Here is a 17,957-nt window from a genome sequence, read left to right as displayed (position 1 = left end):
TTTGGGCCACTGCACCTATCTACCTCAATGGAGACTAGACGTCCATCATGCAACAGATATCACCAAGTACTTAGACTACACCACCAAACTCCCAATCATTGATGCTATCAATGTATCAGTAATGTATAAGTTATACCTGAATAACATCGGGAACGTACAAATCAGAAACAAAAACAAAATTTTTAAAAATCAATAAAAAGGAAAAAAGTATAACCACTTGGGATTTCTCTAAGAGCAAATAAAAAACATGCCTCAGGTTGAAAAATCTGTGATGTATACATTTCTTTAGCCAGACAGTTTGATTCATCACATAAGTCCACTTGGGCATCTCTGTGGAATCTTAAGATTTCCAATATTAGAGTATAATTCTCAAAAATCTAAAATCATGTCTCTAATGTGAACATAAAATGAATATACATCAAAGTTTTATTCAACGCATTAGTTAATGAGGGAACTGATAAGACTTTAAAACCAGTACAGAATATTAGAGAAGCTAGGCATATATCAATAAAGAAATGTTAAGATAGAATTGCCGGGTTAGATACAACACTGACTAATGTGTTACAGGACAATAAATCATAACCTGTGTTGGTATCTGGTGCACCAAAAAAAAATTATTTCCATCCCTACCAGACCAAAATTCCTACCAAAGTTAACCTTTGTCCCTACAGAATTGTAAAACAGCCCAGTCAACATAATAAAGTCCACAGCAGCACTGAAAAAAAACCCAGTAAATCTCTTTTGCCTATTTCCAAGTTTTAGTCATTTTTTCCACAGAAATGAGATATTGCAAATATTGCATGGGACATAGATGTCTAAAAAACTATTAATTCATCTGAAATTCATACTGCATTTTATCCGGCAACACTAACCACGAGTTAACCAAAACTTTACCAAGTTTGTACAGTTCTGTTGCCAACATGGTATCTCTTAAATCCGTTCCTCAGCTTCATCTTTCCGTAGATAATAAATAATATATTAAGTCCTATTTCTATTGCACGACTATTCTTTATATTTACCACTGGAGGGCGCACATAACTCGTAGTATACTAGATAAGCGGTCGTGAAGAAACCACCTGAGCGTTTCTGCATCCCAACCACTAGAGGGCAGTACAGGAACATCAGATTTTGCAACCAGATGGTTGACTCGCGCCCTCAGCAGCCATGCGCAGGCGCAAAACTGCTCCCCAGGCCAGACCCGGCCTGCGCATGCGTTTAAGTGAGGGCGCAGACTCCGTTGTTAACACTCGCGGGAAAAGAGGGAGCGCGGCTGGAAGCGCGCATGCGCCTTGGCTGCTGCTGTATGCTCCTTCAGCGCTGAGCATCCTGTCGGTCTCGTGCTGGGTGGAAATGCCCAACCGAGGGACGCGCCCAGAGGACAGCTCTGTGCTGACCCCCACCGACAATTCGACCCCACACAAGGAGGATCTTAGCAGCAAGGTGAGGGTGAGACGCGACGAAAGGCTCCTGAACTAGGGACCGGGCGCTCCTGGACCCTGAAGTTGGTCCGCAGGGGGCAGCCTGGGGCCTGCCCGGGCCTCGTCTTTGCCCTGCTGCTTTGCTCTTTTTATTCTTAGCACTTGACAGCCACAGTTCGTCCTTTTATTTTCTGAAAACAGTTGCGATAAAGGAGATCTTGAAATTTCTTCCGAGATTGGACCCTCCGGTGGCAGTGGGGCGGAGTTTTGGTTGAGGGTTGTCCTCCCTAGCCTTTTTAAACTTTTGGAAATACCGCCCACCCCAAATCTGTTCCATCGCAGATATTCTCCATCCAGTTAACCGTGCCAGCAACCCGGGGTCCATCCTTGACGCCCCTCACGGAGGCTTATCAGTTCTACCTGTGAGGCTCATCTCAAATATGCCCCTTTATCACCATCAACACCCTCAGCACCCCAAATAAGCCACCGTCATCTGCCGTTGGGACCTCCCCGCCACCCCCGCCGCGAAAGAGGAAGCCAATATAATATAAACCTTAACTTCAACAAACAGACATAACCTTTAAAGATAAATGGGGGTGGGTGGTGAGGAGGGATACAGTGGGGAGAAGTGTCAGATATAGTTGTTGGGGAATGGAGGCAGCAAACTACTTTGCCATGTGTGTAACTATGCAACAACCCTGCATGATCTGCACATGTACCCCAGAACCTAAAGTACAATTTAAAAAAAGAATATATTACTATTTAGAAAATACATCTTTATTGACAAGTTTGAGAGGTAACTGCCCCCTGCAATATAGGTCAGCACTTTTTTTGTTTCAAATTTTATTGCATATTAGAAATCACCTGAGGAGATTTTTTTCCCAATAGTTTTTAGGGAATAGGTGGTTTTTGGTTACAAGAATACGTTACTTAGTGGTGATTTCTTAGATTTTGGTGTACCTGTCACCCAAAAAGTGTTAAAAAAAACAACAAAAAAAAGATAAATGGGGGTGTGGAGGGTTATAGTCCTTCAGGTATTACACGTCCTAGATTCTACTTTGGTTCTCTCCCAAATGACATCTTGGGCAAATCTCTTTAATCTTTCTGTATCAGTTACCTTCTTTGAAGTAAAGTGAAATGTAACACCTGTCATTCCTAAAATGGGAAAGCCCTGTACAAATGTAAGTCTCAAAGAATGTTTGCAAATTCGGTCTTGGAATTCAACCTCATTACTACAGCTCTGCCAATGGGGAGACCAGAAGGTGCACACTCATGGGGATGGGGGCTGAATTTTCAAAAGACACACAGCCCATTCTGATTACCACCGTAACAAGCCACTTATGCGTACTGATGGATACAGATCCCTGAGGAGTGTCAGGTAGCACAAATATTGTAAAAGCTGCTTTTAGAGGCACTTGCGACACTGTAGTGAGTCATATTCACAAAATAAAGAGTTAAAAGGAAACTTAGTTTTCACTTAGTTGAGCCCTCACCTACAAATAAATAAAGTCACGGCCAGAACGGACGCCCAGACCTGTAGTCCCAGCTACTCTAGGAGGCTAAGGTAGGAGAATCACCTGAGCCCAGGAAGGTCAAGGCTACACTGGGCCTTGATGGCGCCACTGCATTCCAGCTTGGGCAACAGAGCAAGACCCTGTTTCACAAAACCAGAAGAAGCCTAGTTCAACAGTGCCAGCTCTATGCTAATCATTGAGATAAAAAGAGGGAAAAATACAAGGATGGAATGTGATAGGTCTTACTGTCCCCAAATAGGGCATTGCTTGATTTGAATGTTTGACTACACCACTTAGTAAACAAAATCATGAAAATGTTGAAAAAAGTAATCCACCTCTCATTCTATTTGCCTTTTTAAAAAAAATCTAAATCACAACTTAATTGAAAGACTGGAACAGCTTTTGGTGTATATCATATATTTTTAATAAAGGTATAAATGTCATTTATTAACTATAGTCCTTGGAGTGATTGCTGGATACCAACACCAAATCCCCTGTCTGGACTTAATGGGTTATCTAACATTTTGCAAATGTAATCACTTTTTTTTCTCCTCCAGCTTTTCCCCAACTGTACCCCCATACAGACTGCTGTTGAAAATAATCTGTATATTCATGAACTGCTCGTTTGGAAAATCAGTACATCATGGCCCCTTATCCCATCTCTAATTTTAAAACAACCCCTTAAGGATTTTCATTGAGCATACTTTGAAAACATCTAACTTAAGTTTTTTTTATTGTTTTTTTTTTTTTCGTTATTTCAATAGATTAAAGAACAAAAAATTGTTGTGGATGAACTTTCTAACCTTAAGAAGAATAGGGTGAGTTATTACAGGAATTCTGAATAATATGTGGGAGGTTTATTTAACTATATATTAAAATTATAAGAATTATATATAAGATATAATCATACTTTAACAAAATTTGTAGTATTTCAGCATCTTTTTAGTTAAATTGCAAGTGTCTAGACTCTTTTTTTAAATGGATAGATCTCATGGTTGAAGATGTCTTTTTTCTATCATATGCCATTCACATTGCCTTTGCAACAAATGATTCTAGTTGTACTTTGGTATCTTGGAGCTGTAATCACTAATGATGTTTATTTTATACTTGAATTTGGTGTTTTCTTTGGATATACATGAACTTTGTATTGAGATGAGAAGAAACTTTTAAATGAATGTGGATAATTAATGAACAAAAAAGGATACATTGCTTCCCCTCCCTCTAAAAATTTTTACATAGATTTTTCTAAATGTGTAACATGGTTATTTAATATCATTTCCATTAATATAAACAAGCAAGCTACTGCTTTGTGTATAATTATAGTGTCAAATTACATTTTAAAGTTCAGGAAGAAATGAATTTGAGCTCTTAAAAGCATTTTAAAGATTATTTAATAACTGGCAGGCGAGATATTTCTCATATTGTCACTTATGGAATATTAGAAGTTGAGGCACATACAAAAATTAGCTGGGCACATCTCTGTAATCCCAGCTACTTAGGAGGCCGAGGCACAAGAATCACTTGAACCTGGGAGGCAAAGGTTGCCGTGAGCCAAGATCACGCTGCTGCACTCCAGCATAAGTGACAGAGCAGGACTCCATCTCACAAAAATAAAAAAAGTCCAGGCACAATTAATACAAACTTTCTCTAGAGGCCGAATTGACAGAAAGTCTCAACAACTCAAAACTATAACACTTTGACTCAGCAGTTCCATTTGTAGTAATTGATACTTTGGAGAGAGACAAGAGGGTACACAAAGATTTGGTTATGAAGATATTCCTCACAACATTGATTTACAGTAGTGAAGAGTTGGTAACACCTTAAATGTCTACTATTTGAAAGCTCAGCAAATAAACTATAATATGTTATATCTATATAGCAGGAAGTATAATTTGGTTGCCGTAGCTCGTTTTAGCGTTTTAGTGTTCCTGTAAAAGAACACTTAAGAAAAAGTGTTCTCAATGTATTGCTCATTGATAAAAGCACAAATCTGCAGGCATAGTAAGAACCTTTTCTGTTAAAATAGTATATGGAGAGAAAATAGTTTCATTTTAGTAGTAGCAATTTCTGGTGTTAGGGTAATGGGTGACTTTTACTTGTCTTTTTGTTTATCTGTATTTGCTAAAGTATTGTGCTGAATATATATTACTGAAGTTCAAGAATTAGTGATAATAGGGTTAAGGATTTTAACATCTACTTTTTAGATCAAAACTTGATATTAGCCTAAATTTTGTTTTGCAGAAAGTATATAGGCAACAACAGAACAGCAATATATTCTTTCTTGCAGACCGAACAGAAATGCTGTCTGAGAGCAAAAGTAAGTTTTTTTGGGGGGCGGGGGGGTGGGTGCCTAAATTATACTCATCTGAATGTTAAAATATATATCTAAAGAATAATGCAGCAGTTTGGTTTTCAAGTTAGCCTTCAAAGATGAGTCAACAGTTTTAAAAATATATATATCATAATATGTGTTAGAAAGCAATGGTTATTAACATGTGCTTTAGAGTCTCAAACAGGTCTCAGTATGACAAACTATTACCATCTTCTATGTTTGTGATTTCAGGTGAAATATTTTAAGCCTCCAAGGTATTGTGGGATCTAAATAAGATGCTCTATATAAAGTGCTTAGCCAAGTGCTTGGGCCAAAATGAGTACTCAGCAAACAGAAGCTATTTTTCTAAATGATAAATATATTTTATTAGTAGCCTGTTAATTATTATTGGCACTGGCACAGTGTGTGTGTTTATATGGTTTGATTTTGGTAAACAGACTTGTATTGCCCTATGAATTACTAGGTAAAAGTTCAAAAATTTTTATTTTATTTAATATTTATTCTCCTTCCCTGCAACAGATATATTGGATGAACTGAAAAAAGAATACCAAGAAATAGAAAACTTAGAGAAGACCAAAATCAAGAAATAGTCAACCTGATTTCACATAGTAATGTGTGGCATTTGTTGTTCTGTAAACTTTTCTGCTGAGCATTTCAGTCAAAATTTAAAAGAGGACTTACTGTATAATCTTAAACAGCGGGGACCCGATAGTAGTAAACAATTGCTGAAGTCTGATGTTAACTATCAGTGTTTATTTTCTGGTCATGTCCTCCACTTGAGGGGTGTTTTGACTATCCAGCCTGTGGAAGATGAAAGAGGCAATGTGTTTCTATGGAATGGAGAAGTTTTTAGTGGAATAAAAGTTGAAGCTGAAGAGAATGACACTCAAATTATGTTTAATTATCTTACCTCCTGTAAGAATGAATCTGAGATTTTGTCACTCTTCTCAGAAGTGCAAGGTCCCTGGTCATTTATATATTATCAAGCATCCAGTCATTATTTATGGTTTGGTAGGGATTTTTTTGGTCGCCGTAGCTTGCTTTGGCATTTTAGTAATTTGGGCAAGAGTTTCTGCCTCTCTTCAGTTGGCACCCAAACATCTGGAGAGACAAATCAGTGGCAAGAAGTTCCAGCATCTGGACTTTTCAGAATTGATCTTAAGTCTACTGCCATTTCCAGGTGCATTATTTTACAACTGTATCCTTGGAAGTATATTTCTAGGGAGAATATTATTGAAGGAAATGTTAACAGCCTGAGTCAAATTTCAGCAGACTTACCAGCATTTGTATCAGTGGTAGCAAATGAAGCCAAACTATATCTTGAAAAACCAGTTGTTCCTTTAAATATGATGTTGCCAAAAGCTGAATTGGATACTCACTGCAGTAATATTTCCAATGTGCCACCTACGAGAGAGACACTTCAAGTCTTTCTTACCGATGTACACATGAAGGAAATAATTCAACAGTTCATTGATGTCCTAAGTATCGCAGTCAAGAAACGTGTCTTGTGTTTACCTAGGGATGAAAACCTGACAGCAAATGAAGTTGTGAAAACGTGTGATAGGAAAGCAAATGTTGCAATTCTGTTTTCTGGGGGCATTGATTCCATGGTTATTGCAACCCTTGCTGACCGTCATATTCCTTTAGATGAACCCATTGATCTTCTTAATGTAGCTTTCATAGCTGAAAAAAAGACCATGCCAACTAGCTTTAACAAAGAAAGGAATAAACAGAAAAATAAATGTGAAATACCTTCTGAAGAATCCTCTAAAGATGTTGGTCCTGCTGCTGATGGCAGTCCTGATAAACATGTCAATGTGCCAGATCGAATCACAGGAAGAGCAGGACTAAAGGAACTACAAGCTCTTAGCCCTTCCCGAATTTGGAATTTTGTTGAAGTTAATGTTTCTATGGAAGAACTGCAGAAATTAAGAAGAACTCGAATATGTCACTTAATTTGGCCGTTGGATACAGTTTTGGATGATAGTATTGGCTGTGCAGTCTGGTTTGCTTCTAGAGGAATTGGTCAGTTAGTGGCCCAGGATGGAGTGAAGTCGTATCAGAGCAATGCAAAGGTATGACACAGTATTTCTTCTCATAAGAATTTCCGAGACCTATTTTTGACCCTCAAAGCTTTTAGTATTTTGATTGTAAGAATATAGTGTATTTTAGTTGCATTTAAGCCACAACACAACATATATGACGTCTTTAGAATTGGATATATTTTACCTTATCTGGTTTTTCTCCAAAAGTGTTATCTTTAGATTTGTAATTTTTTAAGCTTTTATTTTCTTTACTGTGTAGTTGATAACATTTTTATATGGATTTCTTTAAACCGCTTAGGTAGTTCTCACTGGAATTGGTGCAGATGAGCAACTTGCAGGTTATTCTCGTCATCGTGTTCGCTTTCAGTCACATGGGCTGGAAGGATTGAATAAGGAAATAATGATGGAACTGGGTCGAATTTCTTCTAGAAATCTTGGTCGTGATGACAGAGTTATTGGTGATCATGGAAAAGAAGCAAGGTAATTCTAATCATTTGAGTGTTATGATATTTTTATAAAAAACAGCAGAGTATAAATGGAGACTTGTAAGTTTCCTTTCTCTTGGAGATTATTCAAATGAATAACAGCAGTAATAATAGCTTGGCTTTATATTATAAACACAGAAACAGAGCTGGGAAGAGCTAGGAGAGCAGTTATTTTCTAAAACCCATTCTCTTAGAAATGTCTTTTCAGCAATTTTCAAAGGTGACATAATTACATGATTGTTTTTAAGACTACAGTGAAAAAGACTGTCAAAGTAGGCCAAGCATAGTGGCTCACATCTGTAATACCAGCACTTTGGGAGGCTGAGGTGGGCAGATCACCTGAGGTCAGGAGTTCAAAACCAGCCTGGTCAACATGGTGAAACCCCGCCTCTACTAAAAATATTTTAAAAATTATTTGGTTGTGGTGGTGTGTGCCCATAGTTCCAGCTACTTAGGAGCTGAGAATGACTTGAACCCGGGAGCTGGAGGTTGCAGTGAGCCGAGATTGTGTCACTGCCCTTCAGCCTGGGCAATAGTGCGAGACTCTGTCTCCACAAAAAAACAAAACAAAACAAACAAAAAAAAAACACTGTCAAAGTAAAACTGAGATGTGAAATATGAAGAGAAGGTATTTAGAGGGTTTTGTTCAGTTTTAAGTGTTTGCTTTCCTCCCAGTAAGGGCATAAGCACCCCCTGCAAGCTTTTTTCTTCAATGTTATAGAATTTGGCCTTGTCTCTATAGACATTTCTGTATGTATAGATCCATACTAATTTGAAGGTAGTCCTTAAACTGGATATTCCTCTGCCACATGTTTTTTGAACACAATTTAGTCACATACTGCAGATTACCTAAAACCTGCAAAGAGACCAAGGCATTTTCATGTATGTATTCTTGCTTTTCAGGTTTGTTTTTACCTATATCCTATTTCTGGTGGTAGTGAACAAGTGCAATATTTAAATAGAACTTTCTAAAACCTTAAGGATAAAGGAAGATGTGACATTTAAAGAGCAAAAATCCATTCAAGTAGGCTAATTTATTAAGTGGTAGTTTATTACAAGGGTACAAGCATCCAAGAACAGGAAGTCCAAGTAAGCTTCATACTACACTTTGTCTCTCTCTCTCTCTGTCTCTCTGTCTCTGTCTCTGAGACTTCATTGTTTCTTGTCTCTACCTTAGTCTTTTCATCTTTCCACTGACTCTTGGTTGCCTTTACACAGTTGTCATTGTTAAGTTTCTGATATTGGCCCATGTAAAATTTTGGCTACTATGTCATTATTCTGTCATAATTTTCAAGATTTCACTATAAAGAGATAATTAATACAATAATTCAAAGTCTGTAAACTGTTTTTGAAGAACATGAGAGAGAAAGAGGAGAAATTTAGTTTTATTTCAGCTAGGTCATAGAGAAGGGAATTTGTCTAGTAAAGACACTTACTTATGAAAGTTTTATGCTATGCTCAAATAAAAATGCATATGAAGAATGTTTAAACCAGCTAATACAGAATTGTGATCTAACAAATATTATAGTGGCTAGATCTAAATAATTTATTGTGTATCTTGACATATATATTAACAACAGTGTGTTGATTTGATTCTTTAGTTAAAATTGCTTTTGCAACTCATTGATTTTTATGTAATATTCCCTATAACAAATGTCTTTACCCTTTCCAATCTCTTAACCTAGAATAAGAAGTAATAAAGCAGAAACACTAGTGTAACTGCATTGCATTTTGAGGCGTGGGATGGAGGGTGTTAAGTATTTTAAACAGAAAAAGAACATAATTTTTTAAAAATTGGGGAAGCAAAAGGGCAGAAAGTTTTTTTTTAAATCTAATATTTTGTTTCTAGATCATCCCAGAACTTAGGGGGAAAAAAAATCCAATATTTTGTTCTGTTATACCAATTTATCACCATTTCGTTGGTTTAAGTATAATTAAACAATTTCGATTAACAAAGTTTTACCATAAGTAAGTGTTTTTTAGGTTCAGGACTGTGGAGCCCTTCTATATTCGTTCCATATCCCTAAGGCATCATTTCTTTAGATGGGATAAAGGTCAGACTTAACTAAGATCATGCTTGTAAGCCAAGTGCAGTGGCTCACACCTGTATTCCCAGCACTTTGGGAGGCTGAAGCAGGTGGGTTACTTGAGTTCAGAAGTCTGAGACCAGCCTGGGCAACATGGCAAAACCTCATTGCCACCAAAAAAATACAAAGATTAGCTGGGCGTGGTGGTGCCTAGGCAGGAGGATTGCTTGAGCCTGGGAGGCAGAGGTTGCAGTGACCTTGCTCCAGATTGCACCACTGCACTGTAACCTGGGCAACAGAGCAAGAACTTGTCTCAAAAAAAAAAAAAAAAAAAAAAAAAAAAAAAAAAAAAATCATGCTGTTTTCAGGGCCTCCACAATGATACCTTGTAAAACAATTTGAAATTATTTCCGGACACCATAAACCTAATTTATTTATTGAGACTTAGACTATTTTGTAGTATATGTATTAAAATCAGTCATATGTTATGAAACACTTTTAATGTGACTAAATTTTAGCTATAAAACTATAAAAGTTATTATAACAGGTTGATTTTATTTTTATGTAGTGATTATATTATGTATGTTTATTTTAGATTTCCTTTCCTGGATGAAAACGTCGTCTCCTTTCTAAATTCTCTACCAGTTTGGGAAAAAGCAAACTTGACTTTACCCCGAGGAATTGGTGAAAAGCTAATTTTACGCCTTGCAGCTGTGGAACTTGGTCTTACAGCCTCAGCTCTTCTGCCCAAACGGGCCATGCAATTTGGATCAAGAGTTGCAAAACTGGAAAAAAATAATGAAAAGGCATCTGATAAATGTGAACGGCTCCAAATCATTTCCTTAGAAAACCTTTCTACTGAAAAGGAGACTAAATTGTAATGTGATTCACAATGTAACTATGTTATATAAAAGTCAAAACACTCTGCCGCTTTTTTGTTGTATAATATAGTAGTTTTAAAGTTTATTTGGGTGAATTTTCATTTTTTCTTGTCACAGAGCTCCTAAAACCATGAGATTTCCTTAGTGATAGGGAGTATCTTTTGTTATTCATAACAAGCCCCTTTTGATCACACCTGAGTTGATGCTAATAAGGTGACTTAGGGTGAGGTCACTAAATAGCCTTTAATACCTGCAGTTTGGGAGGCCAAGATAGAGGGATCTCTTGAGTCCAGGAGTTTGAGATTAGCCTGGACAACATGATGAAACCTCATCTCTACCAAAAAAAAAAAATACAGAAAATTAGCTGGGCATGGAAGAATGTGCCTCCCTATTTGGGAGGCTGAGGTGGGAGGATTACTTGAGCCCAGAAAGTCAAGGCTGCAGGGAAGGGTAGGATCACACCACTGCACTTCAGCCTGGGCTTCATTTCTGCATCTGGCCACGCTTTGATTCTTTTAATCATAGTAGCAAAGAAATTTTAGGATCCTGACAAACAGGTCAGTAACCTGGCAAAGGCTTTCACAGACCCCAAATTTATTCCCTGGAACATGCAATGTTCAGCCTAGATTTAGATACTGCCTACATAGCTTTCATCCCTCCATCTGAAAGTAGACAACTTCAAGTGTCTGTGTGGTCCTGAGCACTAAATTGACATTGCTTATATTGGGAGTAGATGAACTTCAGAAGTTTGCTCCATGGCCTAGATAGAATATTATAACAATACAGTTCAATACTGAAAACAGCTATGACTTACATAATACTGTATTCCAGGTGCTACTCTATGAGATTTAAACGTATTCATCAGTTGAACTTTTATAAGGAATTTCCAGGTCATCTGTTCCACCACCATACTGTGAGAGAGAGAGGATAGACATGTATTTGTGTGAACCCCAAGAGGGCCTAGGTATTTACACCCGTCTGCTATTCAATCCCATTAGCTCTGGGATGAAGTTCTGTGTTGATCCTTTAAAAAAGGAGGCAGCTCTTTTCCAAGATTTGAGACATATGGAACAAACAATTTGGCTATCTGGAAAAAAAAAAACACAAATCCTTGAAGTAGGAGATTCATATTTCATAAGTGCAAACATGCAAATCTCTGTTAAAAGTCCTGGAATAGTCCTCATAAGTTTATTAATATTTATTTCCATAGTAGCTAAAATAATGACATGGTTACTGGAAGAGAAATTATGCCCCAAAGAGTCACCAAGAACTTCCATGCTGCTACATTCAGTGGCCAAGTTTTTGTTCTCATCTCCCCTGACCTAGCAGCAGCATCCAACAAAGTTGGCCTTTCCTTTTTTTTCCCCTTTGGCTTCTGTGACCAATTTTGGTTTTCGTCCTGCCTTCTTGGCTGTTCTTTCATTGTCCTCTTTGCTGACTCCACTCTCTACCTGACCTTTAAATGTTAAATTTCTCAGGTCTCTAATCCTTGGTTCTCAACTCCTCATTCTGTACGCTCTCCCTTGGTGATTTCAACCCCACTCCTGTCTTCAATTACCATAAACTTGCCAAAATTTATACATCTAACCCCTACTGCCATTCTTAGCCCAGAACTGTTTATCTAAAGCATATCTCACATCTCTATTTATTTCTCTCACAGGTACTTCAAGGTCAATTATGTCCACAACTGAACTCTTAATCTTGCCCTGATATCCTGTTGCTCCTGACAGAAATTTGGTTCTCACTTGGACACCACCTTCTTTTTCAACATATCCCCATTCAATCTGTCACCAACAATCTTCCTCATTATTTTTCAAATCTGTCCACAGTCCCCGAGCCCCCACCTCCACTGCCACTACTGTAGCCTAATCCTTTGGGATGAAATTCAAAATCATTACTCAGCAGCCTGCAGAATCTGTCCATTGCACACCTCTGCAACCTCAGTTTGTGCCCACATCTCTCTTGTTCTCTGACAGGGTTTTGCTCGGTTTCTCAAACATTTCAGCTTTCTTCTCACTTCAATTCTTTGTCTCCTGTCGCCTGTTCCTGAAAAGCTACTTCTCCAGTATTTTGCTTGGATAGCTCTTTTTCATCTTCCAGGCTTGCGGCGGTGGCGGGTGCGGGGCGGGGCGCGGGAACGAGGGGGGTGGGGAATGGGGAGTGGGTAGATGGGGGGCGGGGGATGGGAGTGGAGGGTGTGGGGGGTAGGGAGTGGGGGTTGGAGGGGCTAAGGGCACTTCCTCAGGCAGCCTTTCCTAGCCCTGGGCTAGGTTAGCTTTCATTCGAGTGCTGTCATTCCATCTCCTTTTGGCACACTGTTAAATATAGCTTTGAGATGATCTGTTTAACTGTAAGCTCCTTGGAGTTTTGTGTCTGCCCTTGTTTTCTAGGGTTTCCAGCTTGTAGCTCCGTGCCTGGCTCATAATAGGTGTTCCATAAATGCTTGTTGAATGAAAGAATGATGATGGAGGTGGCATTCTAACTCGGGACTGCCTCAGAGCCCGGCGCTTTCTCCTCTGCCACTCTGTTACTGTGTTTTAGAGGCAGATAGTGAGTGCGGCACAGTGCCCAGGGCGAGCGGCTGGATTGAGCTTTAAGCCGTCTTGGGAAGATGAGGACGCGGTGGGTCTGAGCCGCCGAGGGGCCGGGCGCCGCCTGGGGGCGCTGCAGCCCCGGCGGGACGCCCAGTCGCCCGCAGGCTCCGCCCCAGGAGAGGCCCCGCCACCCCAAGGCCCGGAGGACCAACCGCCTCGACCCGCGCCGGGCGGCGGCTGTGTTGGCTGGTGAGGCCGGGAGGGCCGGGCCACCACGGTGAGGCTTACCGCCCGGAAACTTCCTCTCAGTTTTTTCCGGTGCGCCTCGGCTCGCCCATGCGGGGGCCTTGAGGGCGGATTCAAGGCCCTGCGAGAAGCCATCTAAGGCGGCGACGACTGTTCTCAGTGCCACAGGAACGGCGCGGACGCAGCAGCTTTCCTCTCCTGGACGGGAAAACAGTCATTCTAGAGTAGGTTCCTCTCTTTTCCTTGTTCTTTCCCCTTTCCCGTGCCCATGGCAGACCCGAGCTGCTTGTGGACGTGGGTCTGGGGACTGAGTATGGACAGGCGTGGGCTCTGTTTCTGAAAGGCGTGAAACCTCAGACAAGTCCTGCAACCTCCTGGTCTCTGTTTCTGCGTCTATAAAGTGGGCACAGCAAGGTCTGACTCACTCACCTGAGGTCTCAAGTGTGGCGCCCAAACCAGCAATATCAGCATTTCCTGTAACTTTACCAAAATGCATATTCTCTGGCCCACTCCAGCTGATTGAATCAGAAACTCAGTGGTGGGATTCAGCCATTTGTATTTGAACAAGCCCCAGCTGATTTTGATACAAGCTAAATTTTGAGAACCACTATATAAGAGACCAGTAAGATGAAATAAATAAAACTATTACGTAGTAGAGAGTGTGGAATATAGTAGATGCTCAATAAATAGTAGTCATTGTTATTATTATTTATTCCAGAATAGAGACACATTCAGTGACACAGAAATCGAAGTTTAAGCAAATGCACAGATGCTTCTTTTCTTTTCCTTCTTTTCTCCCTCCCTCCCCTCCCTCCCTTCCTCCCTCCCTTGTTTCTCTTACTCTCACCCCTCCCTCCCTTCCTCCCTCCCTCCTTTGTTTCTCTCTCTCTCACCCCTCCCCACCTCCTTCCCTTCCTCCTTCCCTTCCTTTCCTTTCTTTCTTTTCCTTTTCTTTCCGGAATTTCACTCTTATTGCCCAGGCTGGAGTGCAATGGCGATCTCGGCTCACCACAACCTCCGCCTCCCAGGTTCAGGCAATTCTCCTGCCTCAGCCTCTCGAGTAGCTGGGATTACAGGCACCTGCCACCATGCCCAGCTAATTTTATTTATTATTTATTTATTTATTTATTTTTTAATAGAGACGGGGTTTCTCCATGTTGGTCAAGCTGGAATCAAACTCCCGACCTCAGGTCATCTGCCCGCCGCAGCCTCCCAAAGTGCTGGGATTACAGGCATGAGCCACCATGCCTGGCTCTTTCGTTTTCTTTTAAGCGGTCATTATAGTCTTGCTTTAAAAAAAAAAAAAAAGAAAAGAAAAAAGAAAGAAAACAAAATAAATATCCATATGGCTTGGATATTTACCCACTCCAAATCTCATGTTAAAATATATTCACCAATGTTGGAGGTAAGGCTTGGTGGGAGCTGTTTGGATCATGCGGATGGATCCCTCATGAACGGCTTGATGCTTTCCTGGCAGAGTGAACTCTGCCTCTGAGCTCATGAAAGATCTGGTTAAGAATGGGCATTTTCTCTTTCTCTCCATTGCTCCCTCTGTTACCATGTGACACGCTGGCTCCCCTTCGCATTCCACAATAATTGTAAGCTTGGTCTCACCAGAAGCTGAGCAGTTGCTGGTGCCACGTGTATACAGCCTGCAGAACCAGGAGCCAAATTTCTTTATAAATTTTGCAGTCTTCAAGTATTCCTTTATAGCAACCAAACACACGAACACAAACATATACAAAAGAAAGCCTCTCCAACAACAACAAAATAGGTACGTAACAGTAGCTTCTCACACATAAACTTAACGTTTCTGACATACATCTTCTTTTGACTTCTTTGAAAAGCAGAACATGGTTAATGTTAAAGGTTTTATAATTCTTATTATTTAATTCAAATTTCAGCTTTCATATACTGCAGTTATTTTTAATTTGAACAATGTAATGGTTGACTATGAAAAATTAACCTTATATAGGTGAAAAGTACAGATTTATTTCTAGAGAAATCTAGCTTCACTACCATGTCAGATTTTATTGATGATCTTTTCCTCTTTATTCACTGCAGAAACTTCAAAAAGGACACACTAGATTTAATTAGTAATGTCAAGATTGCCCAAAAAAGGAATACCTAGACTTGATCAAGTTCAAGATGAAGAAACCTTCCTGGAAAATTTAGCAATACAAAGAAATGCATCTGCTTTTTTTGAAAAATATGATCGAAGTGAAATACAGGAGTTACTAACTACTGCACTGGTTAGCTGGTTGTCTACCAAAGAGGATGGTCGCTCTCAAGTAGACATGCCATGTGGAATTATGAGTCAAATGAATAACGTAGGCTTCTCCACTGCAATCCTACTGACTCCTGTGGACCCTACTGCCCTCTTAGACTATAGAGAAGTCCATCAGATGATAAGAGAGTTGGCAATTGGAATTTATTGCTTAAATCAAATCCCTTCCATCAGTTTAGAAGCTAATTATGATCAGAGTTCTTCTTGTCAATTACCTCCAGCTTATTATGATACTAGAATTGGGCAAATTCTGATCAACATTGACTATATGCTGAAAGCACTATGGCATGGAATATACATGCCCAAAGAAAAACGAGCTAGATTCTCTGAATTGTGGCGTACCATCCTGGATATTGATCCTGATGGAAAGCCTCAAACAAATAAAGACATTTTTACAGAGTTTAGTTCAGCAGGTAAGAGAATTTAACACTTCTTAAGTTTTTTTGTTTTTTTTTTTTTGAGATGGGATCTTACCATGTTGACCAAGATTGTCTTGAACTCCTGAGCTTGAGCCGTTTACCCACCTAGGCCTCGGAAAGGGCTGGGATTACAGGTATGAGCCACTGTGCCTGGCCACTTCTTAATTATTTTTATTCAAAATCATTTAAAAATTTTTTAAATTTTATTTTGATAGTTTTGGGGAAGCAGATGATTTTTGGTTATATGGCTAAGCTCTTTAGTGGTGATTTCAGAGATTTTGATGCACCTGTCACCCAAGCAGTGTACACTGTACCCCATGTGTAGTCTTTTATTCCTCACCCTCCTCCCACCAGAGTCCCCAAAGTTGATTATATCATTCTTATGCCTTTGCATCCTCATAGCTTAGCTCCCACTTATAAGGGAGAACATACAGTATTTGGCTTGCCATTCCTCAGTTACTTCACTTAGAATAATGGTCTCCAGCTCCATCCAGGTTGCTGTGAATGCCATTATTTCATTCATTTTTATGGCTGAGTAATATTCCCTGGGGTGTGTTTGTGTGTGTGTGTGTGTGTGTGTGTGTGTGTGTGTATCACATTTTCTTTTCTTTTTAGAGATGAGGGTCTCCCTTTGTTGAACAGGCTGGTCTCAAAATCCTGGCCTCAAATGATCCTCCCATCTTGGCCTCCCAAAGTGCTAGGATTATAGACATGAGCCACTGCACACAGCCACCACATTTTCTTTATCTACTTGTTGGTTGATGGGCATTTAGGCTGGTTTCATATTTTTGCAATTGTGAATTATGCTGCTATAAACATGCATGTGCAAGTGTCTTTTTCATATAGTGACTTCTTTACCTCTGGGTAGATACCTGGTACTGGTATTGCTGTATCAATCTACCTTTAGTTCATTAAGGAATCTCCATACTGTTTTCCATAGTGGTTGTACTAGTTTACATTACAATCCCACCAGCAATGTAAGTATTCCCTTTTTACCACATCCATGCCAACATCTATTATTTTTTTTATTTTTAAATTATGATCATTCTTACAGGAGTAAGATGGTATCTCAGTGTGGTTTTGATTTGCATTTCTCTGATAATTAGCGATGTTGAGCATTTTGCATATGTTTGTTGGCCTATTGTATATCTTTTTTTGAGAATCATCTATTCATGTCTTATGCCCACTTATTGATGGGATTTTTTTTCTTGTGATTTGAGTTTCTTGTAGATTCTGAATATTAGTCCTTTGTTGAAAGCATAGTGTGCAAATATTTTCTCCCACTCTGTGGGTTGTCTGTTTTCTAATTTTTTTTTCTGTTTAGAAGCTTTTTAGTTTAATTAGGTCTCATCTGTTTATGTTTGTTTTTGTTGCATTTGCTTTTGGGTTCTTGGTCATGAACTGTTTGCCTAAGCCAATGTCTAGAAGGGTTTGTTCAAGTTCTTTTCTAGAATTTTTATGGTTTCAGGTGGTCTTAGATTTAAGTATTTAATCCATCTTGAGTTGATTTTTGTATAAGGTGAGAGATGAGGATCCAGCTTCATGTGGCTTGCCCATTATCCCAGCACCATTTGTTGAATAAGGGTGCCATTTCCCCACTTTATGTTTGTGTTTGCTTTAGTCAAAGATCAATTGGCCATAAGTACTTGGTTTTATTTTCAGATTCTCTATTCTGGCCCATTGATCTGTGTGCCCATTTTTATACTAGTACCACATTGTTTTCATAACTATAGCCTTGTAGTATAGATTGAAGTCAGGTAATGTGATGC

General features: G+C 39.3%; 3 protein-coding genes and 1 long non-coding RNA gene across 8 annotated transcripts in view; 3 read left to right on the top strand and 1 right to left on the bottom strand.

Annotated features, from left to right (window-relative positions):
- The first annotated feature begins 1,235 nt into the window (after positions 1-1,235).
- ASDURF (ASNSD1 upstream reading frame) lies at positions 1,236-6,149 on the top strand. 2 transcript variants are annotated; one of them, XM_032292664.1, is made up of 4 exons: positions 1,236-1,440; positions 3,697-3,750; positions 5,220-5,249; positions 5,784-6,149. In XM_032292664.1, the coding sequence occupies exons 1-4, from the start codon at positions 1,351-1,353 to the stop codon at positions 5,799-5,801; spliced, it is 192 nt and encodes a 63-aa protein (XP_032148555.1). In that variant the 5' UTR covers positions 1,236-1,350; the 3' UTR covers positions 5,802-6,149. The 2 variants fall into 2 exon arrangements, with proteins under 2 accessions (XP_032148555.1, XP_032148554.1); XM_032292663.1 differs by having other exon boundaries at positions 1,242-1,440; positions 5,174-5,249.
- On the top strand, positions 1,238-10,787 carry ASNSD1 (asparagine synthetase domain containing 1). 4 transcript variants are annotated; one of them, XM_032292655.1, is made up of 6 exons: positions 1,256-1,440; positions 3,697-3,750; positions 5,174-5,249; positions 5,784-7,339; positions 7,608-7,789; positions 10,417-10,787. In XM_032292655.1, exons 4-6 carry the CDS (start codon positions 5,876-5,878, stop codon positions 10,700-10,702), a joined length of 1,932 nt encoding a protein of 643 aa, XP_032148546.1. In that variant the 5' UTR covers positions 1,256-1,440; positions 3,697-3,750; positions 5,174-5,249; positions 5,784-5,875; the 3' UTR covers positions 10,703-10,787. The 4 variants fall into 4 exon arrangements, with proteins under 4 accessions (XP_032148547.1, XP_032148546.1, XP_032148549.1 ...); XM_032292658.1 differs by having other exon boundaries at positions 1,354-1,440; positions 5,220-5,249; positions 10,417-10,785; XM_032292656.1 differs by lacking the exon at positions 3,697-3,750 and having other exon boundaries at positions 1,238-1,440; positions 10,417-10,785.
- LOC116561035 lies at positions 2,291-16,524 on the bottom strand. Its single transcript, XR_004273262.1, has 2 exons — positions 16,476-16,524; positions 2,291-2,378 (listed from the first exon to the last, which is right to left on the bottom strand). It is a non-coding gene; the product is annotated as an uncharacterized LOC116561035 (long non-coding RNA).
- ANKAR (ankyrin and armadillo repeat containing) overlaps positions 13,573-17,957 on the top strand; it is a 64,261-nt gene continuing 59,876 nt past the window's right edge. Inside the window, exons 1-2 of the mRNA XM_032292665.1 lie at positions 13,573-13,706; positions 15,547-16,182. Coding sequence (XP_032148556.1) covers positions 15,582-16,182 — 601 coding nt within the window. The 5' untranslated portion in view covers positions 13,573-13,706; positions 15,547-15,581. The remainder of the gene's footprint in view (positions 13,707-15,546; positions 16,183-17,957) is intronic.

The sequence above is a fragment of the Sapajus apella genome, unplaced genomic scaffold (genome assembly GCF_009761245.1).
Source record: "Sapajus apella isolate SASKATOON/1434 unplaced genomic scaffold, GSC_monkey_1.0 scaffold28, whole genome shotgun sequence".
Lineage (NCBI taxonomy): Eukaryota > Metazoa > Chordata > Mammalia > Primates > Cebidae > Sapajus > Sapajus apella.
This window is presented reverse-complemented; position numbering and strand designations above follow the sequence as displayed.